Source organism: Temnothorax nylanderi, unplaced genomic scaffold (assembly GCF_030848795.1).
Source record: "Temnothorax nylanderi isolate EJ_2023f unplaced genomic scaffold, tnyl_v1.0 TNYL_tig0447_pilon, whole genome shotgun sequence".
Classification (NCBI taxonomy): Eukaryota; Metazoa; Arthropoda; class Insecta; order Hymenoptera; family Formicidae; genus Temnothorax; species Temnothorax nylanderi.
In genome coordinates this window covers 3,014-20,101 of record NW_027249509.1, presented here as the reverse complement: position 1 = coordinate 20,101, position 17,088 = coordinate 3,014, and the positions used below count along the sequence as shown (strand labels likewise).

At 36.9% G+C, this 17,088-nt stretch overlaps 4 protein-coding genes across 4 annotated transcripts; 1 reads left to right on the top strand and 3 right to left on the bottom strand.

Annotated features, from left to right (window-relative positions):
* The first annotated feature begins 107 nt into the window (after positions 1–107).
* On the top strand, positions 108–5,369 carry Tgt (tRNA-guanine transglycosylase). The gene is made up of 8 exons (XM_071721963.1): positions 108–236; positions 336–528; positions 1,671–1,760; positions 3,645–3,798; positions 3,886–4,018; positions 4,126–4,287; positions 4,397–4,565; positions 4,641–5,369. Exons 1-8 carry the CDS (start codon positions 193–195, stop codon positions 4,983–4,985), a joined length of 1,290 nt encoding a protein of 429 aa, XP_071578064.1. The 5' UTR covers positions 108–192; the 3' UTR covers positions 4,986–5,369.
* LOC139782881 (coiled-coil domain-containing protein 25) lies at positions 5,223–7,009 on the bottom strand. The gene is made up of 5 exons (XM_071721966.1): positions 6,659–7,009; positions 6,483–6,530; positions 6,306–6,397; positions 5,839–6,221; positions 5,223–5,544 (listed from the first exon to the last, which is right to left on the bottom strand). Exons 1-5 carry the CDS (start codon positions 6,681–6,683, stop codon positions 5,463–5,465), a joined length of 630 nt encoding a protein of 209 aa, XP_071578067.1. The 5' UTR covers positions 6,684–7,009; the 3' UTR covers positions 5,223–5,462.
* A 5,669-nt stretch (positions 7,010–12,678) lies between these two features.
* On the bottom strand, positions 12,679–13,125 carry LOC139782871 (ATP-dependent DNA helicase PIF6-like). The gene has a single exon (XM_071721943.1). It carries the CDS (start codon positions 13,123–13,125, stop codon positions 12,679–12,681), a length of 447 nt encoding a protein of 148 aa, XP_071578044.1.
* Positions 13,126–13,189: 64 nt separating this feature from the next.
* LOC139782869 (uncharacterized) lies at positions 13,190–16,801 on the bottom strand. The gene has a single exon (XM_071721942.1). The coding sequence runs from the start codon at positions 16,799–16,801 to the stop codon at positions 13,190–13,192; it is 3,612 nt and encodes a 1,203-aa protein (XP_071578043.1).
* Between the last annotated feature and the right edge of the window lie 287 nt (positions 16,802–17,088).

Sequence of the window (17,088 nt, the reverse complement as noted above, 5' to 3'; positions counted from 1 at the left end):
TCGTCATAGCGCGAACATCTGCGGAGCGTATCGCGGAATAATCACAACTGTATGCCTCTTCTCTGCTTTTCGCAGCTCGAACGTGACGTGCAACGTGCAACGCGATCGCGGCGGTCGGCAGCTCTATTGTCTCTATTTACATACGCACGTTAATATACAGGGTGTCCAATAAGACCGCAGAACAGAATACGCATGTATTATGTATTTCAGAGGCAAAATGTGCGACCGGGACGAAGGCACGTGGCGAGAGCGAAATCGTGACATAACCTCTCATTTCGGGCATCCAGGAATAAGTCATGATGTTTATTATTAGCTTTTTTTCTCTCCATGTCCAGATTTTTATACAAGTCGTACTCTACGACGGTGAACGTGGGACTCGGTAGGTCGCCGGTGGAAATGGCGAGTCGGAAAACCCCGTTGGTTTTTGAGGTACTCGCCGAGTGCGAAACCACGAAAGCCAGGACCGGCAGGATGACGCTTGTTCATCATCACGTGGATACGCCGGTATTTATGCCGGTGGGAACACAGGTTCATATAATTTCTTCTTTTCTTGCTCAAGCTGCACGCAAAGCGGGTAGTGGTGTTCGTGATGCCGCAACTCTCAATATCTCACGTATTTACGAATTCTATTTCTAAAATTCTTACACGATAATGTTTCCAGACAAAGGGCCGATATCACAGTCTCCGATTAACGTGATCCTCCGATTAAACTCACTCTGCATCTCTTTCTAACTGTCCCCCTAGAAAGAGACGAAGAGTGAGTTTAATCGGAGGATCACGTTAATCGGAGACTGTGATATCGGCCCAAATACCTGAAAACTAAACCCTAATAAACGTAAGTCTCGCTATTTACCTTATAGACTTATTTGTCTTGACTCTTACCAGTTGCCCCGTGACTCACTATACTCATTCACTTATTTTTAATCTAAAATTCTTTTTCTGTATCTCCTAATTACGTACAACTATAAACGACTAGTCCTATCCTAACAGATCTCTGCTGTATGTCAAACTTTCAATTTTACTTATTCTTTTAATAAGTCGCTCCAATTGCTACTATACTTCCGATATTAGGACGCGTTGTGTTATTTATAATTAACGAAAATTCAATCTATTCCTTTAAAAAAGGATCTGAGGATTCCTCTTGAGTTAGAGTTAATTCTTAGTCGTCTCTCGAAGCGATCACACCTTCGACTTGTCGCTTGTGCTCTGTGCCAAATAAAGTCTTCTAAGTGGTCAATTACCTCCCTTTATTTGATTACAATATTACGTTACGTAACAGTGGCTGCCGTGTGAAAGACGCTCTTTATATTCAAAGTTCAGACGAAAATTCTTGCAAGGATGTGACTCATTCAATATTAATTTTTAATATTAAGTGCTTGGTAATATATCTGAAATCAAAATTCTGTTAAAGTCTACGATTCCTGAAATTAATAGTAAATTGTATATTAATCAAATGTCACTTGTATATTTGGAGCTTAATTTGTAAAAGAACTTTCACTTAAAAAAAAATCGATGTTATGATTTCATGCTTGAATATTTTCTTATAAAATTTTTCAATAGAGATTCAATGAAAAAATCTTAATGATTCCATGAATCAACCTAATATATAATATATAAATATAAAATCTGTATAAAATTGCACAATGAATTTGTCATTGCACAATTTTCAGGGAACACTAAAAGGATTGTTGCCACAGCAACTGGAGCAATTGGATTGCCAGATAATTCTTGGCAATACCTACCATCTTGGAAACAGACCTGTAAGAGATTATACATGTACATATTATTATTATTGTTATTGTAAAAAATTTCAATTAATTTATTATTTTGTGTAAATTAATTCGGTGACTTTTTCAAAAAAATCAAATATAAATTAAATTTCTATGACTTTGACCTATTTATCGGGCAGCTGATGAACACCTTGGCGGTTTTGAACCGATAAAGTCTTAAAGACATTATCGGTTCAAAACCCCCGCCGCAAGACTTTCGAATCTCTTCCACTGTCTTGAAAGGTATATCGGCTAGATGATGTTGGAATGACTGGAACAGGGGATAATCCGATAGATCTGGCTAGATCTGATGAATAGGGGAGACCGAGGCTATCTGTCTATGAGGGCTATGTACCCACAGTACTGTTATCTCAGGTGTTAAGAGATAGATATATACCATTCCAACAAATAATTGAAAAAAGCTCCTACGTAAGAGATTCAGAAGCTTTTGTTCTCTTGCGATGTTTTTCACAGACACTTCAATGACGAATTTTATTTTTTTTTATAGATAATATTATCTAAATATTATCTAATATTACGCACTATATAGTGCGTAATAACTACAAAAGAAAGACAGATAAAATTATAGGCATACCCAATAAAATTATACGTAGAGCGATTAAAAGAATAAAAATCGAGCGAGAATCTTTTCGCAAAAACGGCGTTAAAATTCGAAATAAATGTCCTGACTCACTCGCTATTATACTGTAAAAATGTGACCTACGAGCAGCTACTTAATCCTGCGATTCAAGAATTATCACCAAATTTTCATTTTAAAAATATACGTCAAGTAAATATACGAGTACGTTCGTCTTAAATTATTTAGTATTTTCTATTTCAAACGCTACTGAGGAAAAAGTAAAGGCCTCAAATGCGAAAAAAAATATTAAAGAATTGAGGGGACAAAAGAAACTCATCTCATTGATTTTGCAACAGACTGAAAATCAGTTTGATGCCACCGGCTATAAAGAAAAGTCAGCTCCACGCAGCGATCTTATCAGAAAGTTTACACAAAACGCTTATTACTGCTCCGACTCTTTCGACTATAGGCAGTATTTTCAATATTATATATTAATAATAAATAATATTATAATAAATAAGTATAAAAATGAATATAAATAATATGTTTTTCATTATGTGGCCAGATAGCCCCGCATACGACAATCTACGCTCGACTTGCCCACTTAAAAAATTCATCTCTTTAAAATGTTAAAAGATGAACGATTCTAATTACGGTTTTTTTTTTAAAGCTTGAAAGGTTACACCATCAAAATGTTTAGCCAAATATCTTTATTACTTTTTTAGTAAACTTTAAAAAAGCGTAAATTGTAGACAACCCCGGTCTCCCCTAATCCGGGATGAGAGATTTCCCAGCTCAAGGCATATAAATGATATCCTTCGTCCTCTTTGCGACATGTGGTCAAACGTTGTCGCGATGTAAAATTGACTCGCCTAGTTCCTGAAAAAACTGATATTACTTTTTGCACGTTTTATAGGTCACAGCATCTTCACTCAGAGTAGAACAAATTATTTTCATGCTTTTAGCAACTTTTTTTAAATTAAAATGCGTAAAAATGCAGTGTCTTAAATGCTGCTTTTCGGATGTCATCATATTCATTATTGTTTTGTTGCCCACACTTTGCCAAGGCATCTTATATGGTGCTTTGAAAATGTAGAGATCCACACTTACGAATCCCAAAAGGGCAGGAAAATATGTAATCTTAAAACAGAGTTATAAAGCATCGAATGTAAAGGCACCGAATTAATTTACACACCTAATTATAAATAAAACAGTCTCGTCCAGTTTTACATTTATGTTAGTAAAATTATGCAAGTAATTTCAATCGCGTTAAGATGTATTTTCTACGTTGACAGGGCGCAGATATTCTGCGTAAAGCTGGAGGTTTACACAAATTTATGAATTGGAAAAGGGCTTTGTTAACGGACTCGGGTGGTTTCCAAATGGTTTCATTATTAGAGCTAGCTGAGATAACAGAAGAAGGTGTCAAGTTTAAATCACCATACAATGGTACTACGTATAGTCAGATATATTTTTGAATACACTTAAATATAATTTACATATAGTTAAACTGGCTCACAATAACGTTTCGTACAGAATCTGAATGCATGTTGACACCCGAACATTCCATTCAAATTCAAAATGCAATTGGAGCTGACATAATCATGCAGCTCGATGATGTCGTTAAAAGTACTTTAACCGGACAAAGAGTGGAGGAAGCAATGCATAGGTATAATTATTTTTATAATATTACACATATTTTCTAAATAATATGTTATCTAAGCATTACCTAATTTGATCAAGTATTATTTAATTTTAATGTAATAAACCACATAGAACGATACGTTGGCTGGACCGTTGTTTGTCAGCGCATGAAAGACCAAATGAACAAAGTATATTTCCAATTGTACAGGGTGGTCTCGATTCTGAATTACGATCTGAATGCGCACGCCAATTGATTAAGCGAGAGGTGAACGGGTATGCTGTAGGAGGTTTGAGGTAGATGCCAGATTATTTATCGATACACATAGCTAATAAATAAGGATTTTATATAATACATAATTATTGAAATCTTATATAACAATAGGGATTTTTATTATGATTTCAGTGGTGGTGAGAGCAAGGATGATTTTTGGAGAATGGTCCACCTATCAACGAATATTCTTCCGAAGAATAAACCGCGGTACCTCATGGGTGTTGGATTTGCAGTGGATCTAATTGTATGCAGTGCATTAGGTATTGATATGTATGATTGCGTATTCCCGACGAGAACCGCTGTAAGTACTTCATAAATACATGCTTGAGTGCGCGAAATATGGAAATTTTAAAACGTTAAACTATTATTTTTTCAGAGATTTGGTTGCGCGCTGGTAAAAACGGGACAGCTCAGTCTGAGGCAGGCGCAATATAAGAAAGACTCGAGACCGATAGACGAGTCGTGCGAGTGTAGTACTTGCAAGACTTACACACGTGCTTATCTGCATCAAATCGCAACTGTGGAGACGGTATCGTGTCATCTATTAACCGTTCACAATATTGCATTCCAAATGAGACTCATGCGAGACATCAGACACAGTATAAAAGAGCAAAGATTCCCTAAATTCATACAGGACTATATGTCGACAGTTTATCCCAATAAAGATTATCCAACGTGGATAATCAACGCTTTAGGGGCTGTCAATGTTACCCTATTATAAAACTAGAATTTGTACTGAGCCTACTGCTACACCCTTCTCTATACTATTTACAATTTTATAGAATTTCTATCTATACACAATAATTTTTATAACTTATTTCTGAAACTTATTAGTTATCTTATTGTGTCAAGAGATAATGACATATCTGATTGTGAGTACTTGCAAGTTCTTATAAGTAGGTAGACAAGAACTTAACAATCTGGTTTATCATTGGCAAAATAAATGTAGTTACACAGCACTTCTTTAGAAATTTATGAATGACAAAGCAGTCTTCTATTATACAGACAAGTGTAGTGTGCATTGATACAGAAATGTCTACAATTTTGCAAAAACATTTGCAAAAGAATACCGCTATAAATAAAATAAATAATCATATGTGAGATATTTTACACTTTTCATTCTGGAACTTTTTCCCTTTGCATATCTTACTGGAGATGGTAGAGAATAAGACACACAAATACGAATATTATAGCTTCATCACATAAAATCATCCGAATCATATCCACTGGTTTCCGTGTTTGAAGTCATGTTGGATGTATTAAACAGGGAATTGTAACTCCTAAAAAGTAATAATTTTTTTAATTATATCAAATTTATATTCCATAACTGATATTATTTAAATATATCATTAGACTCGTGAAAATGTCAACAAATTAATAGACGGCGATACGAGTCAGGCGCGGTACGTGGTGCGCAAGTAAAGAAATTAATAGTTACAGAAGTAACGAATTACAATGTATATATATACATATATTCCAACTTAATAAACTGCGCGCCGATTATTTGTCGGACTTGAAACACAGCTATTATGATATTATTTATACTACAGCATTGTCATAAAATTATTATTTACCTTATCTCTGCTTCTTCCTGACGTCGCTTTTCCTCTGCCTTTTCTTTCTCTTTCTGTTCCCTCAAGAGTTTCTTCTTATCTTCTCGTTCGTTTCTATCTCTTTGCTCTCTCTCAGCACAGAAGTTTACTTGCTCCGAACGTTTCGTCTTATTAAGGCGATTCACGATAGCGTTCACTCGCTTAGCAACATGAATCTTACGAACGTCTTTGTCCTTGTGAAAGCCAACCTGACCGACCTCCATACCTTGCGTCTTTTTCAAATTCGACCACATTGTGTATACAACATCAATGTCATTCATTTTGTTCCCTTCAATGCTGTTTGCTTTTACCAATTGTGCGGCATCTTCTAATACAGTACTGGGAATATCGTCTATCGTCTGACCCTATAATTTAAAAAAAAAACTAATTTTGTATCATTTTTTGAATGTCAAAACAAGCAATAGATCTCTAAATGATAATCAAATCACATGTCGAAGTCGAAGATACACATGGGCAGACGAATACTTATCGACATGAAACCAAACATCTTCTGGCCAGCCCCACTTAATAAGATCCTCATCTACAAGTAGAATTCAAACAAATCTCATATTAGATTTAGCGCGAGTTTTTAATTACAAATAATTACAGACGGATTTTCTACTTACTTTCGTGTTTGTCAATCCCCATAAACAATGTGATGGATGGTTGCACAACTGCAATTCAAGATTATGTGATTATTAGTCCGGTCTCTCAATGATAACAAAATATTTATATAGCTTGAGATAATGTGATTCTTCATCTATTAAAAGTAAAGACAACGTTTTAGGAAAGCGGATATTACCTTCACTCGTGAAATAGTAAACCATTATTGACGGAAATTTCGAGTAAAACACGTGCAACAGAGTCAGCTGTCAAAAACACTTTTGTAACACCGATAATGGCGCTATCGCACAATTAAGCCGCAATTTCATGCGAGCGAAGAAAAGTTGGGCTGCGTTCAAAAATTCAATCTGGATAAAGCGGGGAGCACACACTTCTGCACAACGCATAATGCGTAAGCATAAGAAAATTGATTGGTCCATATGCATGTGCATAAGGAAATAGACCAATCCGTTTCTTTATGCATATGGTTATGCACCTATGCAAGTTTGTCTGGATTGACCTTAGGCCCAGTTCAACAGTGGCCAGTTAGCTTAACTAGTAGTTAACTCTCACTCTCCTTCTCTTTCTAACCTTTGAGGTTAGAAAGAGACAGAGAGTGAGAGTTAACTACTAGTTAAGGGGATCCTGCAGCCGTATGATTTACCGACATTATCGTTTTTCGATGGATCTTTTAAGGGGATCCTGCAGTGACAGGCGAACTTCCTCGATGTCGATAATGTCAACCTTTCTAATTTTGTTTTCCCTAAATCTGTCTTTGTCTAACGAAATGACATCTGTCCTTGTTTGATTGCTCGCCATCTCTCGCAAGATTCGGCAACTACTGTTGCTGCTCTTCTTGTCATTCTGCATCCGTATTTGCATTACTAAAATAATTTTTCGATGAATCTTCTTTTGTACGCATTGAATCTTACTTCTACTTGCACGATATTATTTTTACATGTTTTCCCAAGGGCAGATGATAAACATTATGTATGTATAAACTGCAGAATTTTTGTTTTAAGCAAATATTGTCGTCAGGTGACAGCTGTATGTGCCCAAATAAGTAATATTTTTAATTTTTTGGGGTTTTTGATATAAAATCGCGTTTGTTACCCTAGATTTTTGTGCGGACTTTAATTCTGTAAAAGATTTTTGCAATTCTATAAAGCCAATTAAAAGATCCATCGAAAAACGATAATGTCGGTAAATCATACGGCTGCAGGATCCCCTTAATTGGCTTTATAGAATTGCAAAAATCTTTTACAGAATTAAAGTCTGCACAAAAATCTAGGGTAACAAACGCGATTTTATATCAAAAACACCAAAAAATTAAAAATATTACTTATTTGGGCACATACAGCTGTCACCTGACGACAATATTTGCTTAAAACAAAAATTCTGCAGTTTATACTTACATAATGTTTATCATCTGCCCTTGGGAAAACATGTAGGAATAATATCGTGCAAGTAGAAGTAAGATTCAATGCGTACAAAAGAAGATCCATCGAAAAATTATTTTAGTAATGCAAATACGGATTCAGAATGACAAGAAGAGCAGCAACAGTAGTTGCCGAATCTTGCGAGAGATGGCGAGCAATCAAACAAGGACAGATGTCATTTCGTTAGACAAAGACAGATTTAGGGAAAACAAAATTAGAAAGGTTGACATTATCGACATCGAGGAAGTGTGCCTGTCACTGCAGGATCCCCTTAAAGGTCGGCAGGAGACCCAGGCAAACTCAAGTGCACTCAGGTGCACTATATGCACTAAGTGCACGTTAAACTGCATTTTAACTCCTTATTTAATTTATTATAAATTTTTAAGAACAAAAATGCAAATTCGGGCTCTGTAGCGGACTGCATTATTATATAAAGAGTATATAAAAAAAAAATTCACGAATTTATGTAACTTATTTTATGAGAAATCTTGTTATTACGAATCCGTAATTCGTAATACAAGATTTCTCATAAAATAAGTTACATAGATTCTTGAATTTTTTTTTATATACTCTTTATATAATAATGCAGTCCGCTACAGAGCCCGATTTTGCATTTTTGCTCTTAAAAATTTATAATAAATAAAATACGGACTCGCAGCCACTCGCAGCTAACCCAACCCGACAGAGGTCTCCACCGTGTCTCCTGCCGACCCTTAACACTTTCATTTGTCGATATTTTTTTTGGATTGATAGCTTCAATCATCTACTTTTTCGTATCTGCGGATACTTTCTGATCAAAGAACGCAAGCGCAAAAGCTTCAGGACTTAAGTATAAATATTATTAGGTAACGTCCCACACAGAACACAACCTCCAATGGACGTCCAAAGAACATCCATAGCTCCACCAGACATCTACCTCTATGGTGGATGTCAAATGGACGTCTAATGAACGTCCATATTATATCCATCCATATAACATTTAGCATGGACGTCCAGTGGACGAGGTTTTTATCTCGGAACCGGTTAAAACTACTCGGATTTGAACGTTTTTTTTTTTAATGTTAGGTAATTAAAAACACTACAATGTTTATGGGTTAAAAATTGACGCTAATTGTTTATTTAATAAATTTTCAGGTTTATTTTAATTATAAAAAAAAGCGTCAATTTTTAACCGATAAACATTGTAGTGTTTTTAATTACCTACATTTAAAAAAAAAACGTTCAAATCCGAGTAGTTTTAACCGGTTCCGAGATAACGCACTTTTTTGGTCTAATTTGCCTCTATTAATGGATGGATATAATATGGACGTCCATTAGACGTCTTTTATAAACATATAACCGCGAGCGTTAGTAACCCGCACTGCCGCGACGCGGCTACCATGCGCGAGTACTTTCTCGTAATAAAAAAACATCACGCGCTAGTATATTAAGAGGCGAGCCTGTGAGAGGCCTGACTGCGATAATTCTTTGCTGCAGATCATCTGAAGTGATACCTCTGGTATCACATAGCAGGGGTCTTCAAAGCAATTTTTGATAATTTGTTGGATACACTTATAAATAATTATCTAATTTGTTGTAAGCTTTATAAACAAGGCGTATATCCATAAAGAATTTATAAAACGTTTAGTTAACATATTTTAATTATCCATCGAAGCTCCATGAAACATCTATGGTTGATCTATATGACGTCTAAAAGAGATCTATCAATACGTCTAATGGAGATCTAATGGAGGTACTACAAGCGGACATTTCGAGTATTAGTGGAAGTTCTGTGGATGTTACATGGACGTCCATTAGAGGTTTTGAATCTCCATGATGGATGTCTAATGGACATCTAATGGATGTTTTGCTCCGTGTGGGGTTAGCCACAAAAAATTGATTGTTTTTAATAAAAACATGAAATCTTTTAATTTTTATTCTTCTTTTGGCTCTAAACATACTACTATAACTTTTGTAGCCCATACATAATTTTTTCCAGCTGATCAAGCAATAAATGAAATAACTATTTATTTTTATTTTTTAGTTATTGACAATTTACCTAATTGTTTAAATGAGACGTATAAGGTCTCAAACGATGCAGAAAAGCAAGACACACATATTAAAAAAAGAAAAGTGCTTTAGGCCGGATTTTTGTGGAAAATACGCTTTAAAAACCAATGTTAATGGAATAAACAGTTTAATACAAGAGAACTCAAATGTTTAAAAATCCGGGGGCACGGGTTTCCGTTATCCAATCGAGCTGAGTTTTGGCAGGAATTATTTTTTTGCGAATTGGAAACATTCTAGGGGGTGCCGCAAAAAAAATTTAAAACAAAATTTTTTTGTTGAGTAAATACAATATATAAGGACCACCCTAATATATATATATATATTAGGGTATATATATATATATATAGGGTATATATATATATATATTAGGACCACCCTAATATATATATATATATATTATATATAATAAATTCGTAGATCTTAGATAACAATCTAAGATCTAAGACATATGTTACGCTGCACACACATACACACACACACACACACACACACATTTCCTTTTCTTTTTATTGTCTTGTTTTATCGCGATGCGAGGGAGAGGTAGAGGCCGAGGAAGAGGCAGAGGCAGAGGCAGAGGCAGAGGCAGAAGAAGAGGAAGAGGCGGAGCTGGTGAAGAAAAAAATATATCGGGCATCAACATATATATTATTACCAAAAATAATCTTCAATAAATAATAAAGTAACAATTAATATATTTTTTATTTATGCATAGCTCTCTCTACTTCTAAATCTAACTCCTAAATCCTTTCCTTCCTGAATTAGTGTTTATAAATATTTATTTCATTTTATTTATAATTTTTACATTTATAAATAAATAAATATATATATATTTTTTTAATATGCATATCATATATATATATATGCATATTTAAAAGTTATAAATATAAAAATTGTAAATATAATTAAATAAATATTTATAAATATGACGTAGCGCATCGTCGACTTGGCAGTCGGCGAGGCACGAGACACGATCACGGTCTTACATACAGGTCTGGAAACTTGTAGGGTGGGGAGTGACTCAGATAGTGAGGCAAAATGGCGAACCTAGGGGTGAGCCAATCAAATTAGGCCGCGGTCCGATGCATGTTCAAAGCGCTATTGGCGTTATTCTATCCTTGTTTATGCCTAATGAATGATAAAGATAGAATGATGCCAATAGCGCTCAGTGTGAATCGGACCGCGGTGTTAGGCAGGTCAAAACCATATATATAATCCAAACAGCTGTGCAATCCCGGTAAAAAATTTTTCATATAAAATTATGTATAATTATATATAATTATATAAAATTATATATCAAATATGTCCATATATTATATAATTTTATATAATTCTATATAATTACATATATACATAATTTTATATTAAAAATTTTTTTACCGGGAAGATGTAAAAAAAGGAATATTTAGAAAGGAGTACATACAAGAAAGTAACAGACGCATATATACATATTGATATATAATTTTATATAATTCTATACAATTATACATAATTTTATATGAAAAATTTTTTACCGGAAACGATGTTGCACAGTTTTTTACCTTATGCAAATGCGAAAATGCAATCGACAAAACTGTTCATATAATTCACACTTACATCAATGAGAATTTTTCCATCTGGACTACGCTTCTCTAATTTTCGCACGATGCACGTCGGCTCAAAATGACGCTCACACACGTGTTGCGACGATTTCAATACTGCAATGCCTGGAATTGCAGATTCCCATTTTTTACGCAATTCTTCGTTTTGAGGCACTTTAAAAACGGAACATTTTTCTGTATTGTCCTTAAATTTCTTCCAGCAATTCGGCACAATGCACGCTTTTGGCATTGTATTTACAATTTATATTAACAATTTAAACAATTGTTAACAATTTTTTATTATTTACAATTTATGTTAACAATTTTCAATGATTTTGATTTTTGACGCACACACGATTACCACCATTTGAACATGGTCACGGTCGGCTCAGTTTCCCGTCCGTCCGATAGGTTCGCTGCAATACTGGGGTCTACGTGCCTCACTAACGGCAGAGAGAAACCTGAGAGAGGCCATCCCGGCATTTTTCGTCAATTTTTGTGTGTTGCGTGTTCCGACGCGCCACCTGAGAAAGTGCGCATAAACTACGTCGTTTCGCTCGGTAACCGCACATGGTTTGCGTCCGTGCTAATGGTTTGTGTCCGAACTAGCCAGCTGGAGGGGATCTGCTGGCCGCGGCGGCCGCGCTCGGCTATGCGACGTTGCCACGATGCCACGCATTTCGAGTATCGCGTACGGTGTCTCGCCGAGTGCCAAATCTCGAGTTGGCAAATCGACGATGCGCTACGTTACATTTATAAATATTTATAAATTATATATATATATATATATATATATATAATTTATAAATATAAAAATTGTAAATAAAATGAAATATTTATTAACATAAAAATTAAAATTTGTTAACGTATATAATACTAGCTGGTTACCCGGGCTTCGCCCCGGAGGACACGCCCTGGAGGACATATGTAATAAGACACACAAATAGGTAATAGCGTATATTTACATTTAACGCCAATAGATTTCCGCATCACCCTTGAGGTACTATTGTAAATGCGTTTTTTTTTTTAGTGGTTTCCCCAGTAGGCCTATTCTACTGTAAAGAAATCCGTGCTTTGTTCCCGTATTTAATTACTTTAAATACATTATGACTTTCTTTTTAAAATTCTCCAAAAATATCTACGACTTTTTTTTTCTATTTTAAAACTTCTTTGTATACCACATTAGTGGTTCTCCCCTCAGGCGCTAGTATCACAAGACTGTTTGGTGAGCTCACTCTCGAACATGCCACATAGAACTGCCCATGTGAGAAACAGTCCTCACTTAAATCAATTCCTGCTACTTTTAACGACTGCCCCTGAGACTTGTTGATAGTCATCGCAAAACAAACTTTGATAGGGAACTGCAACCTCTTGAACTCAAAAAGATACTCTGATGATATTAGTGGTATGCGTGGTATAAATACCGTCTCTCCCCGTGCACAGCCGGTAAATACTGTGGCCTCGATAACATTTCTGTATAGAGCCTTCACTTGAAGCCTTGTGCCATTGCAAAGTTTTGGCAGATTCAAATTTCTCAACAACATCACTGGTGCTCCCACTTTAAGGAAAAGTTTATGGGCTGGTAAGCCAGGAGGATTCATTGTGTTAAGAAACTCTACTGGGTAGTTAACCGCGTCATCTGTATCTACCACCGAGTCCACAGATCTAGCTGTAATTCATTTCTCCTTCTTCGAATGATTTAAGAAGAATGTCATTAATGACACCAGCTTTATCATTCCTAGGGGTCAGAATGGCACGCTCGCTCAGCCAATCCATAGATTTCTCTTTGATATTCGCAATATCAGGGTATATCTTATTAATAAGGCTCTCTAGGGTTTTTACTACTAAACCTAAACTTGCAGGAATAATCACCTTTCCTTCAATCTCAGAATACTCTCCATCTCCAATTTTTAATAATATTTTTGAAAATTGCCCTGCAAAAACATCACCTTTCAAGTGTACCCTCATGTTCTTCCTGATAGAGATTTTCTTAATAAGGGACCACAAATGTGATTTCTTTACACACGCCTTGACTTCGTCTGCTCGAGTTCCCCTTGGTACTACCGGCAAAGTCTGTCTAAAATCTCCAGCAAGCAGCACGGTCACTCCCCCCATTACTCCATCGTTACCCCTAATATCTTTGAGGGTTGTACTCAATGCCTCAAAACCCCCCTTATGTGCCATAGTGCTTTCATCCCAAACAATGAGCTTACAATCGCGTAGTACTTTAGCCATGTTACTTTGTTTTGAAATATTACACAATGGTGTTTCTGTTTGAATTAAATTCAGAGGAAGCTTAAAAGCAGCATGAGCGGTCCTCCCTCCCTCCAACAACGTAGCAGCGATACCTGACGATGCAACAGCCAAGGCAATTCCACGTTCTCTCCTTACCCTCGCCAGAAGTAAATTGATAAGAAAGGTTTTCCCAGTACCACCTGGAGCATCTAAGAAAAATACCTGACCATCTCCTGACTCTACGCTACTAAGAACATGCCGATAGACAACAAATTGCTCATCTGTCAATAAACCCTCGTTATTCGATACTACTTCTTCCAAGGCATTTACATCATAGTTTGTCTCCCTCAAATAGTCTCTGTTCCCCAATACCCCTCCAAATCTTTTTGGCTGAGGCAGACCATACTGTTCCAACTCCTGTCCTCCCAAAGCCATCACTGCGTCCTCAATCATTACCAAGCATCTATTATACACCTCATCTATCATGTTCTGCGCACTACCTTTCAACTCTCTCTCTACCTGTCGCATAATATCCTCTGAGAAGCTGTCTTTATACTTTTCCCAAAGACTCAGAGGTTCAGAAAGTTGGCAGAATGCCAACATCACTGTAAAAAGCTCCCTCAGCTTTAAAGATGAATCACATAATACAGCTTCCTCTAAGGTATTGTCCCATTGCTTGTCATCTTCCAATAAACCTAATGCTTTGCATGTAGACTGGAATGTGGGACAGAGGACACCATTCACAGTCCTCAGATCTAAAAAAGACATTGGACCTCGAATCTCATGTAGCAATAAACGCAGATAATAACACTCAGTATTGTTTGGATGAATGGTATACACTCTTCCCAATACGTGGTCCTTCTTTATTCCTAACCAGCCATCCACATCCTTCCCCCTCTTTCTTCTCTCGAACTTATTATTTTTCCACACATAGTATGAAGGAACCTCATAATACAAGAGAGTTTTTGCAAATTCGTCAGTTTTGCAAAGTTCAAAAAAAGCCAATAGTGTTGTCTGAGGTGGATTATTTATCCTCTCAATTAAGTTTATAGAATTGAAGTACACACGCTGACCATTTTCAAGGTGAACATTGAGATGGAAGACAGAGGGGTACCTCTCATGTATTGGGAACGCCAAAATTCTCCAAACCGCCTCTGAACTACTTATGTACCGCCCATTCTCGTACATCTTCACCTCATTCTTCTCACTCTCCAAGGCAAAAACCGCCTGGTCACTTCCCTTGTTCACGTACTTGCAAATGTACTTAATAGACTTTACAGAATTGCATAATTCCACATTGATATGAGCATTGAAAATACGTAACAATACAGGGTTGTACGGCACCACCCAACGATTGTCCAGTTCTATTCCATTGATTTCTACGGTGTAGCCACCATCAGCTGGAGACCTTCTCCGATACTGTGGATATCCATCACCTCCTGTCTGAGTATCATTTTTAAATATTCGCGGATACCTCTTGCTGCCCCTGCCTTCTTTCATGCAAGGCGAATTGTAGTTTAAGCCCCCGCATGGACCATGAATCATATTGGCTTTAACAATATTGTGTAGAAGAGAATCTTTTAAAGGATCAGGTATTTCCGCACAGATGACTTTGTCGATCATATCCGAGAAGATACGCTGCTCTAACCACAGCAATATATGTATGTGAGGCAGACCTCGCTTTTGCCACTCCACAGAGTACATGTAGCAACACACTTTTCCAAACAGACTACCCTTATTCAATAGAGCCATCATTTTTTTAACCTTAAGATGAAATACCCTAGCTATAATGTCGTGTCGATCGTGAGTTTTTTGCCCAGGCAATAATGCATCTGTTATATCCTTCCACTTTGGATTACAGGTAAAAGTGATAAACAGATCAGGACGACCGTGGTAGCGGACGTATGTCATTGCGTCTTGTGTCCGCTCATACATATAGCGAGGTCCTCCAGTAAAAGATGACGGAAGCACCACCATTTTACCCAGCTGAGAAACGTCAGCATCCTGCCTTCCCACGGCATCCCTCAGGTGAATGTAGCTTTCTGCCCTAAGCTGCGCCTGGTTATTTCTAATATAATTCAACCTTTCTGTCTCTATTTTGGCATACATGTCAACCAGAAACTGACTAAAAAGTGAACGGAAGTACACCAAGTGGTTGACTTCCCCTTCCCTAATCATAATTCGATATGAGTAGAAACTCGCTGCGGAAACTAAATTTTTAAGTTGCAACTTGGTCTGAGGGTCTCGCTGAGGAATGGCAATCGAGTATCCATCCTCGCCACGGCAAAACATGAGCGGGTACTGCAAGGCGTCATACGACCGGTGGACCTCGCTGATGCGTCGCAGTTTGTTATCGTGGCTCTGCAGCACGATGTCTCGTTTGTCGAATTGCTGACCCACAATCACCAGAGCTACCTCATTTACTATTGGTGCGTTAAAGCGACCTCTATGAGCGTCATCTGGTTTTCTGTCTGCATGAATAACAACTTCAAACTTTTTGCAATTTGGAGATACCTTATCTAAAGTGGTTTTCAGGTCCTTTATGTAGCTGTTGACGTCATGTAGCATTCTCTGTAATTCTTTGACTAATACCTGTTTGACATCTGAAAAATTGCTGCATCTTAAACGCACTTCTCTATCATCCTCTCCCACAAAATAAATTTGAAGAAATTGAGCTTCCTGTTCAGGTAATGGCAGCAGACTTCCTACCAAGTGATATACCTGCCCCTGAACTTTAAAGGTCGGTATAAAGCCATCTTGTAGAACCTGCTTACCGCCAAATGATGTCATACTAAAGCAGCCATTGTACTTTCTAATATTGTTCATAAAGTGAACGTGCTCTGGGTGTCTGCCCATTACCAAACTATATAGAGGCTCGGGCAGAGGTTCTAAGGATGCAAGCTGCACCTTTCCATTGTTGCAACACATGCCAGGGGACTCTTCCTTCCATTTAAGAGCATTGCAATATTTACACTTGTGACTCATAGTTCCCAATGCTATAATGCTCTCTGTCTCATAAGCCACATCTGGATCATATGCCATACCTGAGTGAGCTTTAACCATCCACGGAAGTACTCGCCTTTCTACTCTTCTTCCAGGATTACTTTGTTCATATCGAGACTCTGCCCCTCTGTGCACCTCAGGATTTTTTTGTTGGTACTTAGCCACCGCTCTTCTGTTCACCTCAGGATTTTTTTATTGATACCTCGCCACCGCTCTTCTGATCACCTCAGGATTTTTTTGTTGGTACCTCGCCACCGCTGCCCTATTCACCTCAGGATTATTCTGTACATATTTTCTTGACGCATTTTTTAGTTGCTTTCTCCTTT

Coding starts and splice junctions, on each gene's coding strand:
- Tgt (XM_071721963.1), top strand. CDS start 193: ATGTATTATGTATTTCAGAGGCAAAATGTGCGACCGGGACGAAG. Junction 3,799..3,885: donor GTTTAAATCACCATACAATG/GTACTACGTATA, acceptor CGTTTCGTACAG/AATCTGAATGCATGTTGACA. Junction 4,566..4,640: donor TATTCCCGACGAGAACCGCT/GTAAGTACTTCA, acceptor TTATTTTTTCAG/AGATTTGGTTGCGCGCTGGT.
- LOC139782881 (XM_071721966.1), bottom strand. CDS start 6,683: ATGGTTTACTATTTCACGAGTGAAG. Junction 6,531..6,658: donor TTACTATTTCACGAGTGAAG/GTAATATCCGCT, acceptor CTTGAATTGCAG/TTGTGCAACCATCCATCACA. Junction 6,398..6,482: donor GGGGATTGACAAACACGAAA/GTAAGTAGAAAA, acceptor TTCTACTTGTAG/ATGAGGATCTTATTAAGTGG.
- LOC139782871 (XM_071721943.1), bottom strand. CDS start 13,125: ATGAATCCTCCTGGCTTACCAGCCCATAAACTTTTCCTTAAAGTGGGA.
- LOC139782869 (XM_071721942.1), bottom strand. CDS start 16,801: ATGGCATATGATCCAGATGTGGCTTATGAGACAGAGAGCATTATAGCA.